At 28.0% G+C, this 20,648-nt stretch overlaps 1 protein-coding gene across 3 annotated transcripts in view; it reads left to right on the top strand.

The window, feature by feature from the left end:
* Nucleotides 1–2,284: 2,284 nt before the first annotated feature.
* The window catches only part of LOC142321829 (uncharacterized), a 31,804-nt gene continuing 13,440 nt past the window's right edge, over nucleotides 2,285–20,648 (top strand). Inside the window, exons 1-5 of one of the 3 annotated variants that reach the window (XM_075360274.1) lie at nucleotides 2,285–2,352; nucleotides 6,206–6,282; nucleotides 8,390–8,422; nucleotides 12,108–12,140; nucleotides 17,930–18,129. In XM_075360274.1, coding sequence (XP_075216389.1) covers nucleotides 6,231–6,282; nucleotides 8,390–8,422; nucleotides 12,108–12,140; nucleotides 17,930–18,129 — 318 coding nt within the window. In that variant the 5' untranslated portion in view covers nucleotides 2,285–2,352; nucleotides 6,206–6,230. Of the gene's footprint in view, nucleotides 2,353–3,777; nucleotides 3,803–4,603; nucleotides 4,634–6,205; nucleotides 6,283–8,389; nucleotides 8,423–12,107; nucleotides 12,141–17,929; nucleotides 18,130–20,648 lie in introns of those variants that run through there. The other 2 variants (XM_075360275.1, XM_075360276.1) reach the window with 2 other exon arrangements.

Raw genomic sequence — 20,648 nt, forward strand, 5'->3', positions numbered from 1 at the left:
TTTGAGCAGCTCTCTACTATGTGTTGACTAAACTTGCATGCTTTGTCAATATCTACGTTCAGATACTTAACCTCATTTCTGTTTTGCAATGGCTGTCCCCCACCCTGAGATTTATTCGCCAATTGGCTTTCTTCTCGTTAATGTGATATAAACGCATTTTAGATAAATTACTTACAAATACCATATGTAGAAATATTTTTTTTGTAATAAGCAAAAGCATTAATAATAATAATAACAATTATTATTTATAAAAAGTAAATCATAAATTAAAGAAAAAAAACTGGTTTTAATTTGGCCATCAGGCTAGTAAACAAAACAAATCAAATCTTCAAGCACAGAACAGTCACCAGATAGACACAGTGTCTCTGAAATTCATAAATTGTATTATTCCAACTGTAAAATGCTCTACATTGGTCAAACAGGATACAGCTTAAATAAAAATGCATTAAACAATCCATAGTAACATATGGTTAACATTTACTTGTCACCTCATAGATGAAAATCACAAAAACTACATTTACAGAAACCTTAATACTCATCAATACTTACACCAAAAATACTAAATCTGTAAAAGTGAAAATTAAATTGTGAATCTGTTTCTTGATTTTTAACTAAATCAAGAGGACTTTGAGTAAACTGAATTGTAGGACAAAATTGTTTTCATCAATACTTGTTCATACTTGGTATAAGGATAGTATTTCTGGCATTTAAAGACTAAATCAAGCAATGATCTGAGTGCCTTATCTAATTGAAGTTAGATATAGGAAGAGTTTTTTGTGAAACCTTTGGTGTAAGGGGAAGGCGCAGGGATCGTGCTGCCATGAATCAGTTAATTTGATAGGTGAGGGTTGTAAATTATGGTAGGTGGCTGTAGTTATAAGAGGCCATACAAAGGTGATATTAGCTTGTGGTGTAAATACACTGATGAAAATGTCTGCCAAGGCATTTGCATTAGTGGCATCCTGACAGAAGCCAAACTCATGACTATGTTGTGTTGACAAGTTTTAACCTTGACACATTAAGTTGTCTTTTAGATTTAGAAGGTCTAAAAGACCAACCTCTGGTAAAGCCCATCAGGGCTAGTGACAGAGTGGATAGTGAGGTATTTGAGATTTTCATAGGTGGGTGTCTTCTGCCACGGGATCAGGATGTTTTAAATGTAGGGTTTGTAATTTTCATCTATGAGGTGATAAGTAAATGTCGACTATACGTTACTATGGAGTGTTTAGTGTATTTTTTATTAAGGCTGCATCTCTTTGACCAATGTACAACATTTTACCGTTGGAATAATATAATTTATATATTTTAGAGACACTGTGTGTTTGAAGGTTTGATTTGTTTTATTTACTATCTTGATAGCCAAATTAAATCCAATTTATTTAATTTATGATTTACTTTCTACAAGTATTCATTATTGTTTGTGCTTTTGCTTATTACAAAAAAAAATTATTTCTATATATGTGATTTTAAGAGCCAGGTAATTTATTTAAAATTACCTGTAAATTTTTCTAAAATTATAGATATATTTTAAAAATAAAAGAAAGTGTTTTTCCTAATTTTGTTCATTACACATTCAGGTTTGTGGTTCATTATACCACATTTTTCGTATCTTTTTAGTCCCCTTTTTGGAAACTGCTATTTTTAGAAAAGAGGATTATCATTTTGCATTTATCATAAACACAATTACTTCATCTAGATAAGTGCAGAGAAGGTTTGTCATGAATAAAATGGTAATGATTGCCATTCATTAAAAATAAAAACTTCTTAACAACAAAGATTCAGTTTTATAAATTTCTATTTATGAATTCAATTTTGAGAAAATTTTCATGAGACATGAATGATTTCATGTAGGGAATGATCTTCATACATGAGAATATTATCAACTGAACTGTTTAAAAACGATTTATTTGTTATTTTAAAATATATTTTGAGATATAATGACTGATTTTACAAATTAAGAAAAAATTTCAAGAAATAATAATCAGAGTCATTAATAAAGGAGTTGCTTAAAATTTCATGTCAAAAAATAATAATAAAAGAATTGTAAAAATGTAATTTTAAAAATAAAATAATGAAGTTGCATGTAATCTTTATATTACACCATTGTGTACACATATTGAATGTTACTAGGTTTCTAAGATTCATTAATAAAGGGCAGAAGATGGAATCAGAGATGTAAAATTATACATAATGATCCATGATTTACATCTGTCCAAATATCATAAATTATTTCCTGAGACATTTGTTATTAATTAATTTTAATAACCAGCTGTTAATAATGTAAATAAGTGAAATAAATAAAAAGCTGATTCAGTATAGAAACAGTACTTAGTACAGTGGATTAAACCACAGGTAAGAAATATTTTTGATTAAGTAACATACATTTAATATGAGTTGCCAGATTTTTTTAACAAAATGTTTTTCTTTAAATATTAATTAAATTTAATTAATGAACTTGATATGCTTCTTTACTTTTTTCTAATGGTTTCAGTTTCTGGTTATTTAGATATAAATTGAAAAGTTTGTTTTAATCTCAAATAATCATTTGAACATTTGCCTTTACAGTACTATTAATCTTAATAAGAATAAAGGACAAAAAGAATTTGTTTGGAATCAGATAAATATTTTAATTTTATCATTGCCTTCAGCACTATAAGATAATATAATTAATTCTTTAGTAGAAAGCTATATAAAATGTACAGAAATAATTTCTTTCTAAATGAAGTCAATTATCATTAGTTCATCGTTGATTATCCAGTTAGAAGTGCATCCAATTTGTAAAAACAAATCATCCTTGAGTGAGGTGTTACACATTTTCCACTTTTTAAACAAATTATATTTTACATTTCATTTACAGTACTTGTAGAAGTACTATAGATATTGAATTTGTTCTATAGATAAGGATCCCACAGACAGGCTGGAGTGTAGTATTAATCTTTGGCCATTTGCAAATCATAGAATCAGTAAGATTTACAAATTGTTTAGATCTCATTTTTATCAGGCTAATGTATCAGTCATTAACCAATAATATACGCTTATAAAGAGGAGGATGAGGAAAAATATGTTATTGAATTAGGATACTTTTCTACTACCACTTGGCTTTTCATGGCATTTGCTGCTACTATTAAAATGTTGAATCCAGCCCTCAAGCTGATGACTGAATACAATAATAACAATTCAAGTACAAAATATATGCTACAAATATACATATGGTAAATAATTATAGACAAAAATTGTTATTTTTACCATACTAATTTTAGATATTTGATGTTTTAACAAAAACGATGCAGTGAATAAAATGCTGTCAGAGCCAATAGATAAATTGTTGAAAAGGTATTAGGCACTTGGGGATTAAACCCAACAGTTGCTTACAAGTAACCAACAGTATAACTTCTGTACCAGTAGGCTAGTATGTATTGCTTCCTAAGAGTTGGATGTATTCTAGTTTTAACTGCTAGTACATTTTTTATTCTGCAGTAATTTTTACCCTTGTTTGAATGGAAGGATCTTTTTTTGAGATCCTTTGATAATAACTATAAAAACTGAATTTATTAATTACAACCTAGGTAAACATAGTTACATATTTTTTTAAATACAAAATTTAACTATGTATATTTTTCTAATGTTAAGTTATAATGCAAATATTTTAATTCAAAAAACTTTCCTACCAATATTTTAAAAGTGATGTGCTGTTTTTTTTAAATAAGCATTTGTTTTCTTTTTAGATGAATTTTGCATTTTCCAAATAAAATGATTTTGTGTTTTGTCGAGTGGATAGCACTCGTATTATTAATTTCATGGGGTAAGTATTATTTACTATAGGGTACTATTACTCTTGAATAAGAATTTGTTAATAAATTAATAAAAAAAGAATTTGTTTGGAATCATATAAATGTTTAAATTTTATCATTCCCTTCAGCACTATGAGCTAATATAATAATTAATTTTTGAATAGTAAGCTACATAATTTATGGAAATATTTTCTTTCAAAATGAAGTCTAATTTTTATTAGTTTGTTATTGATTATCCAGTTATTAGAAGTGCATCCAATTTATAAAAAGAAAGTCATCTGTGATTGAAGTGGGATATATTTTGCAGTTTTTAAACAAATAGTCAAATTATGTTTTACATTTCATTTGCAGTACTTGTAGAAGTACTATAGTTATTGAATTTGTTTGCTCTGTAGATAAGGATCCCAAAGACAGTCTGGAGTATAGTATTAACCTTTGGCCATTTGCAAATCACAGAATCAGTAAGGTTTAAAAATTGTTCATAACAATTTTTAAACCTTGCTTTTTTATTAGGCTAATGCATCAGTCATTCCAATAATATGATTATAAAGAGGAGGTTGAGCAACAATTTATTATTGAATTAGGATTTTTTCTACTACCAGTTGGCTTTATGAAGCATTTGCTGGTACCATTAAAAAATTCTCTCCAGCCCTAAAGCTGATGACAAAATACAAGAACAATTCAAGTATAAAATATATGCCATAAAAAATACATGAGGTAAATAATTACAGACAAACTGTTATTTCTATCATACTAATACTAATTTTCAATTACAGATATTTTAATGAGAAAGATGAAATGAATGAAACGCTGTCAGGTCCGATGGATGGATGGTAGAAAAGGTATCAGGCACTTGCAGGAGTAGTAGCTTACAAGTAGCCAACAGTATAAATCCTATACCAATTGGCTGGGTTTTTTGTTGCTTCCTAAGAGTAGGATGCATTCTAATATTTGTTGCTTACACTTTTTTTTTTATTACATTAATTTTTACCTTTGAATAGAACAGTCTTTTTTTGATATCCTCTAATAATAAATATGAAAGTTGAATTTGTTAATTACAACCCTAGGTAAACAAAATTAAATAATTACATATTTTTTTAAATATTAACTTTAACTACGAGTTCTGTAAATAAAGTAATAAAATTGGTTCAGAAAAACTTTACATTTACAGTCAAATTATACATGGAGTCTATCACCTTCAAAATAGTTCCCTTGGGAAGCCACATAACACTTCAAACAGTTGTCCCACTCTTCATAGCAGTGTTCGAACTCAGAAATTGGAATATCCATCAGATGGTCAGTTACATTTTTTTTTATGTTTTCTACTGTACCAAAATTGAGGTGTTTTTTTAAAGTCAGGAACAGGAAAAAGTAGGGAGTCAAGTCAGGTGAATAAGGTGGTTGGAAACTACAGGAATGTTTTTCTTTGCCAAAAGGTCATTAATTAAGAGTGCAGTGTGACAAGGTGCATTGTCATGATGCAGCATCCACTTGTATTTGTTGGCTGGTCTTATGCGGACAACTGCATTCTTTCAAGAATTTTTTGGTAAAAATATTCATTTACAGTCTGTTTTGTAGGTAAAAACTACTTATGGACAATGCCATTACTGTCAATGAAACAAATTAGCATGGTTTTGATTTTTATTTGCCCAATTTTGCTTTTTTGGGACGCGGTGAGTTTGAAGTGTGCCACTCCTTGCTCTGGCATTTTGTTTGTGGATCTTATACAAATACTAAAGATTCATCATCAGAAATAGCATTTTTTTTAAAAATCAGGGTCAGTTTGAATTCGCCCTAGAAATTCGCGGCACACCTTTTACTCCGTTGTTTATCTGTTCAATAGAGAGGTTTTTTGGGACCAATTTTGAACAAATTTTTTCATTTTCAAAATTTGATGTTCTGTGGTATGGTTCAAATTCAATTGTTCTGCAATCATTCTGACAGTTAATCGCCGCTTGTACCATATCAAGTCTCTGATTCACTCAACATTGTCGTCATTTTTTGACATTAACGGTCTTCCAGAGCTTGGATCGTCTGCAACTGACTCCCGGCCATCTGAAAATGCTTTAAACCACCTAAAAACTTGGGCTCATAACAGAGCGTTACCTCCATATGACCTTTTCAATTTTGAAAAAGTTTCAGTAGCATTCACACCAAGTTTAACATAAAACTTGATTAATTAATAGTTTATTAATACTAATATCAGTCAGCTGTTCATATAACCATATGATTCTAGTAATTTTACAGTGTTGCCACTTTGGCTGCCAAAAAAACTAGTCTACTTTATTTACAGACCTCGTATATTTTTTTAAATGTAAAGTTATAATGCTAATATTTTAACTCAAAAAATTTTTTTACTAATATTTTAAAAGTACTGTTCTGTGTTTTGAAATAAGCATTTGTTTTCTGTTTAGATGAATTTTGTATTTTCCAAATAAAATGATTTCCTGCTTTGTTGAGTGCATAGCACTCATATTATTAATTTCATGGGGTAAGTTTTAAATGCTCATATTTGGATAGTATTAATTTCAAAAACCTCTTTACATTAATAATTTTTTTTAATCATCATTCACTTGACTGGATTGATGATTTTCTCCATTTCCTTCTATCCTGTACTAACATTTTTATACTCAAAACATATTACATCCATTATACATCCTCAATTACGTGTTTTATATTCCTCTTCATTTTTTACTGTCTACACACTTTTTTATCAACAAATAACTAAACTTACATATCTTAATAAAACTCTCATTTACTTGTTTCATTTCATTACAAGACTCCACATAATCTTCTCTTTATTATTCATCTTAAGATTACTTTTTTAATTCCAAAGGCCTCTAATTTTTTTTCATTGTCCCTTTTTTTACCAGAATAAAGGTATTTCAGACCATACAAATATTATTAAGAGTGTTTCCAGTTCTTAGACCTATAATTGGTACCAGCATATTCCAATGTGCATAAAGTTGCAAAATATATCTGCAATTATTTTATACATATTTTAGTTATAGTATTAATAAAACAAAACTTATACATTTCAGTGTAATGTGTTCTGTCATCTTAATTTTTAATTTCCTTATTATTCTTCTCTCAATTACTTTTGTTGTATTCTCATTTATTTTTAGACAAAAATTCTATCCTAGCAGCTAATCCATGCCATTCATTTTTTCTTTTGACTTATCTTTATAGCAGTTTATCAAAAAAACAATTTCATCAATGAATCTTAGCATCTTTAGTTTTCTTCTTAAATAGCTACTCCACTCCCAAATGTTTCCTTCAATTCTTGCATTGGTTCTTTCATGTACAACTTGAAAAACAACAGGGGAAAGGCAATATCCAGGATTACTCCTTTCATCATCCTTTATTTACAATTGCTATCTGATTCTTGTAAAAATTTTAAGTAACTTCTTTCTCCATGTATTTAAGGTGAGTGTTAAGTTTTTCTTAAAATTTTAGGTGTATTATAATATTTTTCAAAATTAAATCATTCTAGATCTTTAAATTTATTGTAGAAATCTACAATTTGTCTTTATTCTTTTCAAATTTACCTTCTGAAAATAATCTAAGAAGCAGGATAGCCACTTTTTGTACCCATATGTTTCTGAAACTGAATTGATTCTTTTCTAATACACTTTCTACAATGTGTTCTAAATCTCTAAAACCTATCCTAGTGTTTTCAATATATGAACTGTTAACTGGCTCCTGCTTTCTTTTGTTTAACAATTATACTCTATTTAAAATCTGAGAGTATGTTTCCAGTTTCATAAATTTTAAATGCTAATACATTAAGTTTATTCAGTCCTACATTTCCATGTAACAGTAATTCAAATGGTACATCATCATTTCCTATCGTTTTATACTTTTATATATCTTTCATAGATCTATCAAATTTAGACAGTAGTACAGAATTTTGTCTGTGAATCCTGTCTTTCATAGGAATTTTGTGTCCCTGTGAAATTATCCAAGGACTATGTTTCTTAGACAAATAAATTTTTCTTTTTTGAAGATTCCTGACCAACCTATGTAGATAAATATGATAAACTGGAACAAGGATTATATGAAGTCAGAAACATTAATATTAATTTGATCTTACATCTCTGATGAAGAAAGTAAACTGATTCTCCAAGACATCAGATTTTATGGCAGACATTAAAAAGTAGAAAAGTTAGTAGAGACATTTTTCCTTCATTTGTTAATTCAATATTTAATTTTATTGATTTCATAAAAACTTTCTATTTAATGAGGCATACACCTTTCATAATTAGGCTTTTATTTTATAAAACTGAATGTGTGTTATTGCTGAAACATAATTACTAATATATGAAAATTTTACAAGAATGGTGGTGATAATCACTGTTAATCATGTCTAAATTTCTCACTGATACTTTAATGACTGCACATTAATGTATTTCTGTCATAAATGAATTCACTGTGTTTCAAACTCTTAGTTAATTTGCTTTTAATACATTATTTTATACCATATTTACTTTAAATACTACGTATTATTCTGCTTTATTAAAATTTTGTTTCTGTTTTATTAGTCTGTGCAATAGTCTTGTATTTAAAAGTTTCTAAAGTGATATCATTCTAAATTTCAGAAACTGATTCCAGCTATGCATTTGGATTATTGGGTAAGTAACTATTGACACTTTTTTTTGTACACTGCTTAGAATAATCTATTGTAATATATCTATCTTCATTTCATGAAAGTAAAGGAAATACAAATTTTCTAAATTTTATTATACTTATCAATGAAAAAGATTTAAAATTTCAAACAAGTTTATTCCCTTGGTCTTTGGTAAACATGTGTTTTTTTATTTACTTGCTTAGGATAAAATTCTAGAAAAAAATTTTGAAGACAGTGATTAATTAACCTTCTCCATCATACTGGTATATGATAAAAAGTGGGAGACTGTGTATTTATTAATTCAGTATTGCTCACATGTCTAACAGAATAAAAATAATATAATAGATTTTAGTAATAATTATCAGGCGAGTGATCTTTAACTACATACATAACATCAAGCACAAGGTTTTCATTGAATAGTTTGCAACTTAGACAAAATAGATGTAAGAATATTCAGTTGTCAAACTTGTTACTCGTTTTACTCATTTGACTTTGTTCTAAATCTTTCCGCTAATTTTTGTTGATTTTACATTCAATTTTAAGAATTAGAAATTTTTACTGCTATTTAATAATAACAAAATAGTAAACTAAATAGTATTATCACATTAAAAGTACATGTTACATTAAAATCCGTAAATATGAAAAATTAGAATGGTGTTATAATCTTACTGGGAAAATTTGTTAATTAATAAATATGTAGTTTTTAGACATTAAAAAAAAATATCTTGCTTACAAATTAATGTTGAATGCTATAATTATGTACTGAATTTCTATGTAAAACGATAATTTCTTGGACCATAAGATTTTGTTATACTACTCTAATTTTAAAGTATAAGTCTAAAGAACTCTAAAGTAATTCTGATTTAAATTTTTTATCATTAATTTAACAATTTATGAAAGTATAGATAAAACAAAGTTTGTTTTCATGCAAACTGATTCAAATTTAAATAAAACATAAGATTTTCAGATTTTTACAGCTTCATTAAAAATTAATGAAGACTATATGTAATAAAAAGTAACTTGAGAAAGTAAATTTTCTAATCAATTTTATTACAGGTCAGCTGGATTGCTAAAAGTGCTAGTAAAGCATGTGGACTTTTGTTGATTGTCTATATGCTTCTCTGGACACAATCTTCTGTACATTGCACGTAATATTAAAAATAGACTACAAAAACAATGATAATGCATTACTGCATTCACATGTTTCTACTCAAATATAGTACAATTGTTTATTATGATTATTGTGTGGCTGTTGCAAAAAAAAGCAGCATTAATTTTTTTCAAAGAACTTCCAATAAAAAACATACAAAATGACAATAAGTTTTACTATAGAAATTCTAAGTAAATTTGGAAATTACTTCTTTGATAGTTTATTTATTTATTATGCATTATATATAGGGACACTTTGAAAAATTATTTTACTAGCACTGAAAGCTTCCACCCTAAAAATTTCAAGCACCCAGTTTAGCCATTTGCATTAGCTTTTGTATTGTTACTGTGCTGTATCTTTGTTCTCTATGTTTTTTTCCAGAAAAAGTATATTGTGTTTTGTGACATGCCGAACTGAAGTCAATAATTTTAGATCAACATGCATATGAAAAGGATCCACCATATAAAAACAATGTACAATGCTGATTCAATTAGTTCAAAGAAATAGGTTTTGATACAGAAATCGTCTAGAAGGCCATCAGCATCAGAAGAACGTGTTGCATGAATTAGAGGATCTGCCATTAAAAGTTCTAATTCAACATTCATCAAAGTAACAAATTAAAAAAAAATATTTATAGAGTTCTACATAAAAGGTTGCAGTTGTGTATATATATATATATATATATATATATAAAGTTCAGCTACGTCAAGAATAAACCCATTTGATACAGAAAAAATGTTTGAAGTGCAGTGTTGAAAATTCTAGACAAAATTAGTGAAAAATAATAATTTTTCTGTGTAAAGCTACATTTCATCTTTATGGATGTGTTAAAGTTCATGTTAGTAAGTTCATGTTAGTAAAGTTCATGTTAGTATCATTTGACTAATGAAAAATTTGTTAATCAGATATTTTTTCTTTGCTGAAAATACTGTAAATTAAAATGTTTATCTTAATATGTTAAATGACTATTGCTTTCGCGTACATCAGTTCATTTTCATTAGCTCAATAATGTACATTGAATTTTTTTCAACAAGATGGTCCACCAGAGTAAAGAAAAAAAAATTGGTAAGATTCATTATCTCAGGCTTTGTAATTCAAAAAGAGCTAAAGGTTTCATCTTTCTGTAATTTTATCCAAATCATGCCATTCAACTATCTCTCCAATTAATGAATATAAAATATAAACATGTGTTCAATTAATGAATTTAATTGTAAATTTTTTATTTAGATGGAACACTGCAAAACACAGTTGAAATTTTATTTCTTTTGTTATCAATAAAATATGATTTATAATTCACTTACTATCTCCTCAACAGACAAAACACTAATTAAATTTGATTACTTATAACTTTTTAAATATAATACACAGTATAACATTTATAAATATGCAAGATGGAGCAATATTTTATTTCAGTACTCCCTATCTCAGTTTACCTGCATCTTCAAATATAATTTTTTATTAAGTCATTGCATGATGTAACAGAAAAAATTATTAAATAAGGTGAATTGAAATCTTGCTGTTGCAAGGGAGTTAGTTATATGCTTCCTACTTCATTGAAGAAATTCACATTACCTGTATCTAAATTTTTACACGTAAAATTTATATTCTTTTCCATTATTTTCCAAATATCTGGATGATTAATTTGTAACATGTGATTTTTAATGTGGAAAACTAATTTGTCTCTTCTAGTGTTTGTAGTTGAGGAATGAAAAGTTAAAAATTTAAGATGTTAGATTTTTGTCATAACATTTCAAAAAGGCAGGAAGGAATTTTGTTGCTTAATTCTCCATTGTGTTTTCACATGGCATAGTAAATTTTTATTGTTTTTTTTTTTACATTCATACTTTAAAACTAATTTGATTATTGTTAATCTTCATTTTTATGTCTTATCATTCTGATGTAACAGAAAAAATTATTAAATAAAGTGAATTGAAATCTTGCTGTTGCAAGGGAGTTATATGCTTCCTACTGCAATGAAGAAATTCACATTACCTAATCTAAATATTTACAGGTTAACTTTAGATTCTTAAATTTTTAATTTAGAATTTAGATTACATTATTTTCCAAATATTTACTTGATTAATTTGTAAACCCTAATTTTTGTGCAGTAAACTAATTTGCCTCTAATGTTTGTAGATGAGAAATGAAAACTTAAAAACTTTTGTCTAACATTTCAAAAAGGCAGGAAGGAATTTTGTTGCTAAATCATTTTCCCACTGTGTTATCATGTGGCATAGTAAATTTTTAATTTTTTTATCATTGGTACTTTAAAACTAATTTGATCATTGTTAATCTTCCTTTCTAAACCTTATTGGTTCATATCTCTAGCTGACTGTGAAATAAAAGTAAGTTTAACTACATTTTCTTTCATACATATTTTAATTGGCATATTTTTCAAGTGCTCAGTTGTACCTAATGTCTTATAACAGATTCAAAATGAATAATAAGAACAATTAAAAATAATGTAATAAATGTTAATAAAACAAAATTTTTCAGTAAAATAATAACATTGTAATTGTTTTATTTTAATGATTTTTAGGTGGGCCAAGCACTAATTGGAGTGGCTTCTTAGGTAAGAGGTATTATTTGTTTATATTAATCATACTGTAGCCAAAAATATAGCATAAAGCATAGACGCATTTATTATCAATTACACCGATCAATAATGATTTTGTTAATTGAGAGTGAATAACACTGATACTTAAAGTATTTTATATGCTGATTTTAAATATGAAATCAAAATTCTTCTATCAGACTTAGTTTATTTGTAACTACCTTTCTTATTTTCAGGTAGTATCATGTATGAACTCCATAAGCATAGCATTTTGTGAATGTATTTTATTATATTATTTATCAATTAAATAGCCTTTTTTTATTTATTACAGTTCCTTAATTATTGTCACATTGATTTGTTAAATATTAATCATCATGTCTATTATTTACACTCTAATTAAAATGAACAAGAATTTGGCTCATTCTTACTATTTTCATCTTACCATAAACATATCATCCAATCATTTGTTATTTCTGTCATTATTATATTTACTTATAAACTGTCATGCAGACTAGAGAAATATTTTTAATTCTCATTCAAGTGCAAGTTTTCATTTGTGTATCATTCAGTTTTGTAGCTGACTTTCGTATTTGCAGGTATATGTTGTTCAGTAAAGTGAGTGCAATTCCAATGGTTTGGAGAGAACCAAAGGATCACTCCACAGACTGTTATTTTTGTGTAAAAAAGATATCTGGGATAACAGCAGTATAACAATTTCAGCCGCGGAGCAGTTCGTTGGTTGTGTAAACGTATATATTAAGTAACGCCAGATAAAAAATTATTAATAATTACTTTCTTTATTTACTTTCAAAATTTACACTTCATTAATTGAACATTGCAATGAATTATAATAATTTATGTTTTTTAGTCATGTTCACATTTATCTGCATTTTAAATATATATTAAATATGTCTAGCTAGAACAATAAAAATCTAGTGATGTTGTTGCTAATAGATGTTGAAGGAAAGTAAATTCGTATAATTAATTCTAACATAATTAAAATCAGCTAGTTCATTAACAAATTACATTAAGCAAGAGGACAAAGAAAACAAATGAATCTGAACAACAGCTAAAACTAGTTGTACTCTTAAATACCATGATATTCCCTTTGCCATGTGGCCTGTACCACATAGCCAAGACCTTCTAATTCCAGTACCACCAGAAACATGGAACTTAGATGAAGATGAAAATGTCGAATCTTGCACCGACTTATCAGGTGATGAAGAAAGAGATCCAAACTTTATAGAAAATAGACTGAAAATACAGAACTCCATTTAATTAATCAGAATTACATGATCTAGTTCGTGATCAAAATCATTCAAAGAATCAAGCAGAAATAATCGCATTAAGACTGAAAGGGTGGCATCTTTTACAACCAAACAATAAAATAAGTGTTTTCCGTGACAGACAGAATTTGAACATTTCTTCTCATTACTTCAATTTGAACATTTCTTCATTACAAAAACTTAGTATACTGTAATGATGTGAACCTTTTACTGGAAGCATTGGGACATATGCATCATCGTGACAAATGGCAACTTTTTATTGACTTGTCAAAGCTTAGTTTTTTTAAAGCGGTTTTACTTTAGATTGGAAATAAATACCCATCAATATCATTAGCATACACTGTTTACATGAAGTAGTCTTATGAAAATATGAATCTTGTGTTGAGCAGGATTCAATATGAAATATATTTATGGTATATTTGTGGAGATCTCAAAGTAATAGCAGATACACTAAATTCTGATGCTTTTTGTGTGAGTGGGGCAGCAGGGAGAGGAAAAACCAATTCATAAAACAGCAGTAGCCAAAGAGAGGTACTGATTGTAGGAGAGAAGAATGCTGATAGTCAGGCATTAATAAAACCAAAAAAAGTTTATCTTCCACTATTACACATTAAGCTAGGTTTATTCCAAACTTTTGTTGCAGCAATAGATCATAATGGTGCAGGGTTTCAGTTTCTAAAAAAAATTCCCTAATATAAGTGATGCTAAAATGAAGGAAGGTATATTTGTTGGACCACAAATAAGAAAACTAATGAGTGATATGGCATTTGAAGAATGTTTGAATGAGTTAGAGGTTGCTGCATGGAAATCATTTCAAAATGTGGTGAACAACTTCCTTGGAAACCATAAGGCCAATAACTGCAGAGAACTTGTGAGTGAACTCCTTCAAAACTACAAAGAACTTGGATGTAACAGGTCACTCAAAATCCATTTCTTACATTCACATTTGGATTTTTCCTTAACAATCCCGGTGCTATTAATGATGAACATGGAGAATGCTTTCACCAGAACATATTTACAATGGAAATACAATACTAGAGAAAATGAAATCCAAAAATGTTAGCTGACTACTGCTGGAACCTAAAGAGGGATCTACCGACAGCAAATTACAACAGAAAATCCAAAATAAATAGAATTTAGGTGAGTACAAAATGCATATAATGTATTGTTATATTATGTTCACCATACATTTTTTGTTACAAAAGAAATTTCAATTACAAAAATACTGAGCCCAATAGAAAAAATCTATTAACATATATATATATAAATTTAGCACAAAAAATACTATAAGAATAAGTCATTCACTCTGGTAGAATTTAGAGCTAGTGTGGACTGTATTCTTGATGACGTGGTAGATGATGAAATGAAGCAACGCTATGTTCTTCTTGAATCATTATATTTAATTTCTTGTTGCCCTTGACAATTTGATTGAATTACTATATACACATTAAACTTAAGAATGTATGACACTTTAGTGATAATTAAACTCGAAAATTATCAAGAAACTGAGTCCCTTGGACTGAAATGAAAACACGAACGCACTGTGCAAGATTCGACGTAGAATCTACGTCATACGACTACACTCGCCAGTGAATTATAATTATCTTAATTATAATTCTATGATGCATCACATGAAATAAAACTTAATATGCAAATAAAGAGTAATACATAAATTACATAAACTTTGAGACTACAAAAATGAAAGTTAACTCAACAAATCTAATGTTGATACAGGCAAAGCTTACAAACAAAATAAATTAAAAATAAACAAATACATGAGGATTTTGAATAAATTTCATTGATTGCATTCAGCATAACTTATGTCATTGCTAGCATTTAAATTTGAAGGAAAAATCAATTTATTAATCGTTCTTTTTACTAATATATTATTCGTTTTCTCATCAACTAATCCATCATTACCTGGATACTCTAAATTTTGAACACAGCAAGTAGATTTCAACACTTTAAATGGAACGATTGTAGGAGCAAGTAGACAAACAGTGAAGAAATAATTGACAAAACAGAATGTTTAGTGTAAGAATTATTATCATTTGGTTTGACTTGATAAATGAAATTATCACGTTGAGGATTCCAATATAACCCAGTTGTTTTGATATTTTCATCTTTGTCTAATTTGATGAAGGAATCAGAATCATCGAACATACCAGGCACATTTGAATGATATTTATGCAGTGAAAGTCCGTATCTGTTAAGCAATAACGAATTATCATTGTATAATTCTTTTGACTGATTGATGTTGTCACAACCAGTGAGCAAATCATCAACATAAAAATCTTGCTTGATTGATTGGCAAGCTTGAGGAAAGGAGGCTTCATTTTGATAGAAATTTTGATCACTCTCATTTAACAAAAAAAAGATTAAATTTTGTTGACCAGTGTTCTTAGGTATAAGATTCATTTTACACATAGTTATACCTATTCATAAAAAAATAATAGTAAATAAGTAAAATAAAACATAACTGTAAAAGTTTAACGCTTTACCCTTATATACTGTGCTATCTGGTATGTTTTTTATCACCTGATAATTAATAAAACACCCAATTTACAACAATAAAATCTGTAATTTACATTTTAAAGATGTTAGTTGCCAAATTCAAATTTTTGGATTAAATATCAATACGTATTCCAGATTAATATTATTGTATTCCATACCGTGCGTGGACAATGTTAAAAAAAAAAAAAAAAAACTTGTGTAAGATATTATGTTCTGCATGATATACTTTGAATTATCAGTATGGAGTCTACTATTATAAATCCAAATTTAATTTGTTTCTGATGACAGACCTGGTATTATTATTATAACACCTACTTATTTATCATAAATCAATACAAGTTTATTACCTAGTTAGCAACAATTAGAATACTTGTCTCTGTCAAGTCATACTTACTGTTAAATATTTTTAAATGAATGTACATTCTCATTTTGCATGTAATGTTTTTGATAATCATCTTAACATATTTTTCAGAATTGAATTAATTTTCATATTTATCATAACTGATAACATAATAACAAAGTTTCCTACTGAGCAAAATTGTCAGTATTAAACAACTTTTACCTGTAAGAAAGATGGTGGAGTTTTCCAAATAAAAACTTGTCTATTACGCCAATCTTCATTCTGCATATGTTATTTTCATTGGTAGACATTTTTCTACAGTTGAAATAATATTACAAAAATTTTTAAAAACTTGCTTTATACTTTTTAGTTATATTTTTAATCAAATTATTATCATACATTGCATGAGTTTAATTAGTAAATTGGATTTAATACTCCACATAGCCATTTTGCAAATTTTAAAATTTTTTATACCCACACCTTTAATTTACACACATATGGAGGGATGTTTACAAAAGTAATGGTGGAATATTGTATTGTCACCTGACCATACTAACTGTGCAAAATTTCATCAATCGGCAATGTCAGGAAGTATGTTAAATTAAGGATGCAAGATTTAAGGACAAACATGAAAGAAAAATTGAAAAACATTGTGAGTTAAAATAAAGGAAGTAAAAATAAATTGCATTTCTTTCTTCAGTACATTATTAAAAAAATTATGTTATTTAAAATAAAGACAAATTTAAACTAGTACTATTTAAAGAATTAATTTTGATAGCTTTCTAGTTTTTTGCAATTATTATGAATTTTCAATAAGATTCCACCTTTTATTTACTAAAATTAAAAATGAACTACATAGCAACATTTTGGTAAAAAAACAGGTAGAAACTATCCATTGTTAGAGAGTCAGCCTCCGTGGCACAGGTGGTAGCATCTCAGCCTATCATCCAGAGGTTCTGGGTTTGAATCCCAGTCAGGCATGGCATTTTCACACGCTACAAAAATTGTCATACATCTCATTCTCTGAAGATGCCCATTGAACAAATCACTCTCATTGAAGATGCTCATTCTCTGAAGATTTGAAAAAACATTTTTATTTGAATATTGTGACTTTATGATTATAAAATTTGACTATTGAACTAATTCCTTATGCTATCACATTTATACTAGACTTGACTGCTTGGTTACAGTAGCAGTTTCAGTTAAGTTATACAGTATCAATTCGCCACTTTCTTTATTTCTGCTGAAGATGTTATTTATCCATAAATAACATGGAAATAAAAGATGGAACTTTTATTTCCATCTTAATCATGTCTTCCTTTAAGAATTAACTTGTGTGGAAAAAATTGCAAGCCCAAGATATTATAAAGAATTTTATTTAGTATTGTGATTTTATTGTTGTTCAAGATCTGCTTGACTAATTGACCAGTGCATAAATAAATATTACATGAATGTAACATACATAATTACACAGCATAATTTTAACAACTATCATTATCATCAGGCTTATGATTTACTGTAAACATTTTTTTATTCTGGAGAATATGGCATCTTCCAGTAAATTACCTGAATTTTTTTCATTTAGGATTATTAATTTCTCATCTCCAGTGATTTATTATTTTGTTGGAATTAATGATTAATTTTATAACTAACGTCTTCTTTGTTAGGTAAATTTCCTGTAGATACTGTCCATGGATTTTACAAAATGCCATTTAATGTAATTGAGGCCTTGACAAGTAATCCACAATATTTTAATACTGAAGTAGCTCATCCAGAATTTGATTTAAAGATATTCTGTTTTCATAATGATCCACGAGTCTGTCCTATGTTTGATAAGAATAATAATGTTGCTGGTCTGAGGATATCTGTAAGTAGTTTGTAAAATTTTAAATCATTATTTTACTTTAAAGTTAAGTTTATATAAAAATTTCAAATAAACATGTGTTAAAAGCAATTTGTTTTGTGATACATCAGTGAAAAATTTAGCCACGGGTTTCATTTCTTAAGTAAAATAATCCGAAAATAAAATTAAAAGTTCTTGAGGCAAATTATAGGAGAAAAAATTAATGGATTTGTATGATACTTGGAACCTGAAAAATATTGAAGAATGGTATCTACAGCAGTTGGAGAAAGAATTGTTGTGAAGCTCAACAGATTGGAACCTGGATGCATACTTATTAGTTGTCATTAATTAATTTGTTTAAATTGTCAATAAAAAAATAAAACTTTACAGAGAATTTAATTCTAATAAATAAAGTCAATTAAAAGATTACAGCTTTAAGAGATTGTAAATGTTTCTAAAAAATATTCTAAACCAAATAAAACTTCAATACCAATTTTTAACCAACTAAAGATTATAATTAATTCACTTTAAAAGTATAGTTAAAATGGCCATCTTGATGGTTAATAAAATCAACTTTTATTATTAAAAAAATCTGATGTGAGCACTATAAGACTTCCTTGTAGCCTATTAATTACATATACACAAAGTTTTTAAATATACATAAAATCTTATTTCATTAATAACTTCTTTTTTTTTTTAAATTATATATTATATATATATATATAATTTTTTTTATTGTTATATTAATCTTAAATTTTTTACTATTGAGGTTAATAACAGTGATAGACAAAAAATATTTTTTAATGTTTCCCTAAGTGTGATATCATTTCTTGAATTGATTTTTTGCGTACATTACAGATCTGTAAATACAATTTTTCTATCATTCTAGTTTTAAATAAATTACACTTAAAAAAAAATTAAGGGAAAATATGGTTAAAATCTGTAAAAATGTATAATATTGCATGCCGTGCCTGTGTTAGAATGATTTCGCAGATGCTTTTCTTTTATAAATAGCCTCAGGCACATTCCGAATTAATGTTCAACAGTAATCGGCTAGTTTTTCAGTATTCCATTTCCCTTTAGAGCGGCTTTCCATCACCGAAATGTCTTGGTGGAAGGATTCACCAAGTGTTCATCACTTAAGTCTCCGAGGTTATGCGGGAAAAATTCAGATGTGAGTGGAGGAAATGTATTTTCGAAAACATACTACATACAATAGCTCTGTATGAAATAAGAAGTAGATTAACAATATCGTGGTAATTGTCGGATTTTTGTTTGCCGAGAAAGTTTTTGCAAACATCTTTAAATGAAACTCAAGCTGCACTTACTACATTGTATAGCATTGAGTTAAATACATCATCTTTGACCAACACTCTTATTTGAGGACCAACAAATATTCTTCTTCAATTTTTCCTTCACTTGCATTTGGAAATTTTTGCCTGAAGTACAAGCATCCGGGACTATCCTTCTTCATTGCGTTTACAAAATTTTTCATTAGTCTAGCTTGATATGGTGAGGGAGTAAAAAATTTTTTTGGGGTCATCTAAGGGTTCATGAATAATATTTTTCCCATTTGGAGTTAAGTTCTCGCGTTTCTTCTATTTTTTGTTATTAATGTTTATCCCTAGCTCGGTTGTCCCATTGGCAAAAGAAAACATGTACTTAGTATAGCCCAACTGCATGCCTAACAAAATAGCTATAACTTTCAAATCACCACCTATGTTTTTTATAATTTATTTTTTACAGAACGTCTTTCACAACATCGTATGTCTCTTTCAAATTAATACCAGAAGTGATTGGTACTGAAGGAAATTTGTTACCATTGTGTAGTAGAACCACTTATAAACTATACTTGGATGAATCTATGAAAAGGCGCAAATCCTCAGGTTTATGAACTTGTCCAAAGTGCAACATAAGCTCATAAATATTTATGCAATAAACCAAATTATTTTCATCAATAAAGTACTGAGAAAGTTCTTTTTGTCGGCTTCGAAAGCCTGAAATTTTTGTATTTTTAAAAAATAAACTTCAATCTTGCAGTCTTCATCCTAACAGTTCAGCTTGATTTTTTGATAAATTTAAATCCCTAACCAAGTCATTTAATTCACCTTGTGATATAATATGTGGCTTATTGGAAGATAATTCAAAATCAAAATCATTGTTGTCTTCTTTAGTACTGGCTGAGTCTTCATCGCTGCTTTTGAAACTTACATTCACAGATGGCTCAGGAACTAGAATAATTTCAATGTGAGATACACGCCTGATTGCAGATTGCAGTGAAGGCTATTTTACAGTATGTCTGGATTTTTAAAAAATTCCAGACCTAGTTAAACAAAAGCAACAATCAGTTACATGATCCTTTGGTTCACGCCATACCATAGATACATCAAATGGCATAACCTTCAGTGTACCTTTCAGCATCCTCTTAAATATACAGAACAATTAGTGCATAGTATATGAGGAGCCCACGTCTTATCCTGATCACCAATTTTACAATGAAATTACAAATATGCTTTTTTAATTAAAGGTGTAATTTTTTTTCT

The sequence above is a fragment of the Lycorma delicatula genome, chromosome 3 (genome assembly GCF_047948215.1).
Source record: "Lycorma delicatula isolate Av1 chromosome 3, ASM4794821v1, whole genome shotgun sequence".
Lineage (NCBI taxonomy): Eukaryota > Metazoa > Arthropoda > Insecta > Hemiptera > Fulgoridae > Lycorma > Lycorma delicatula.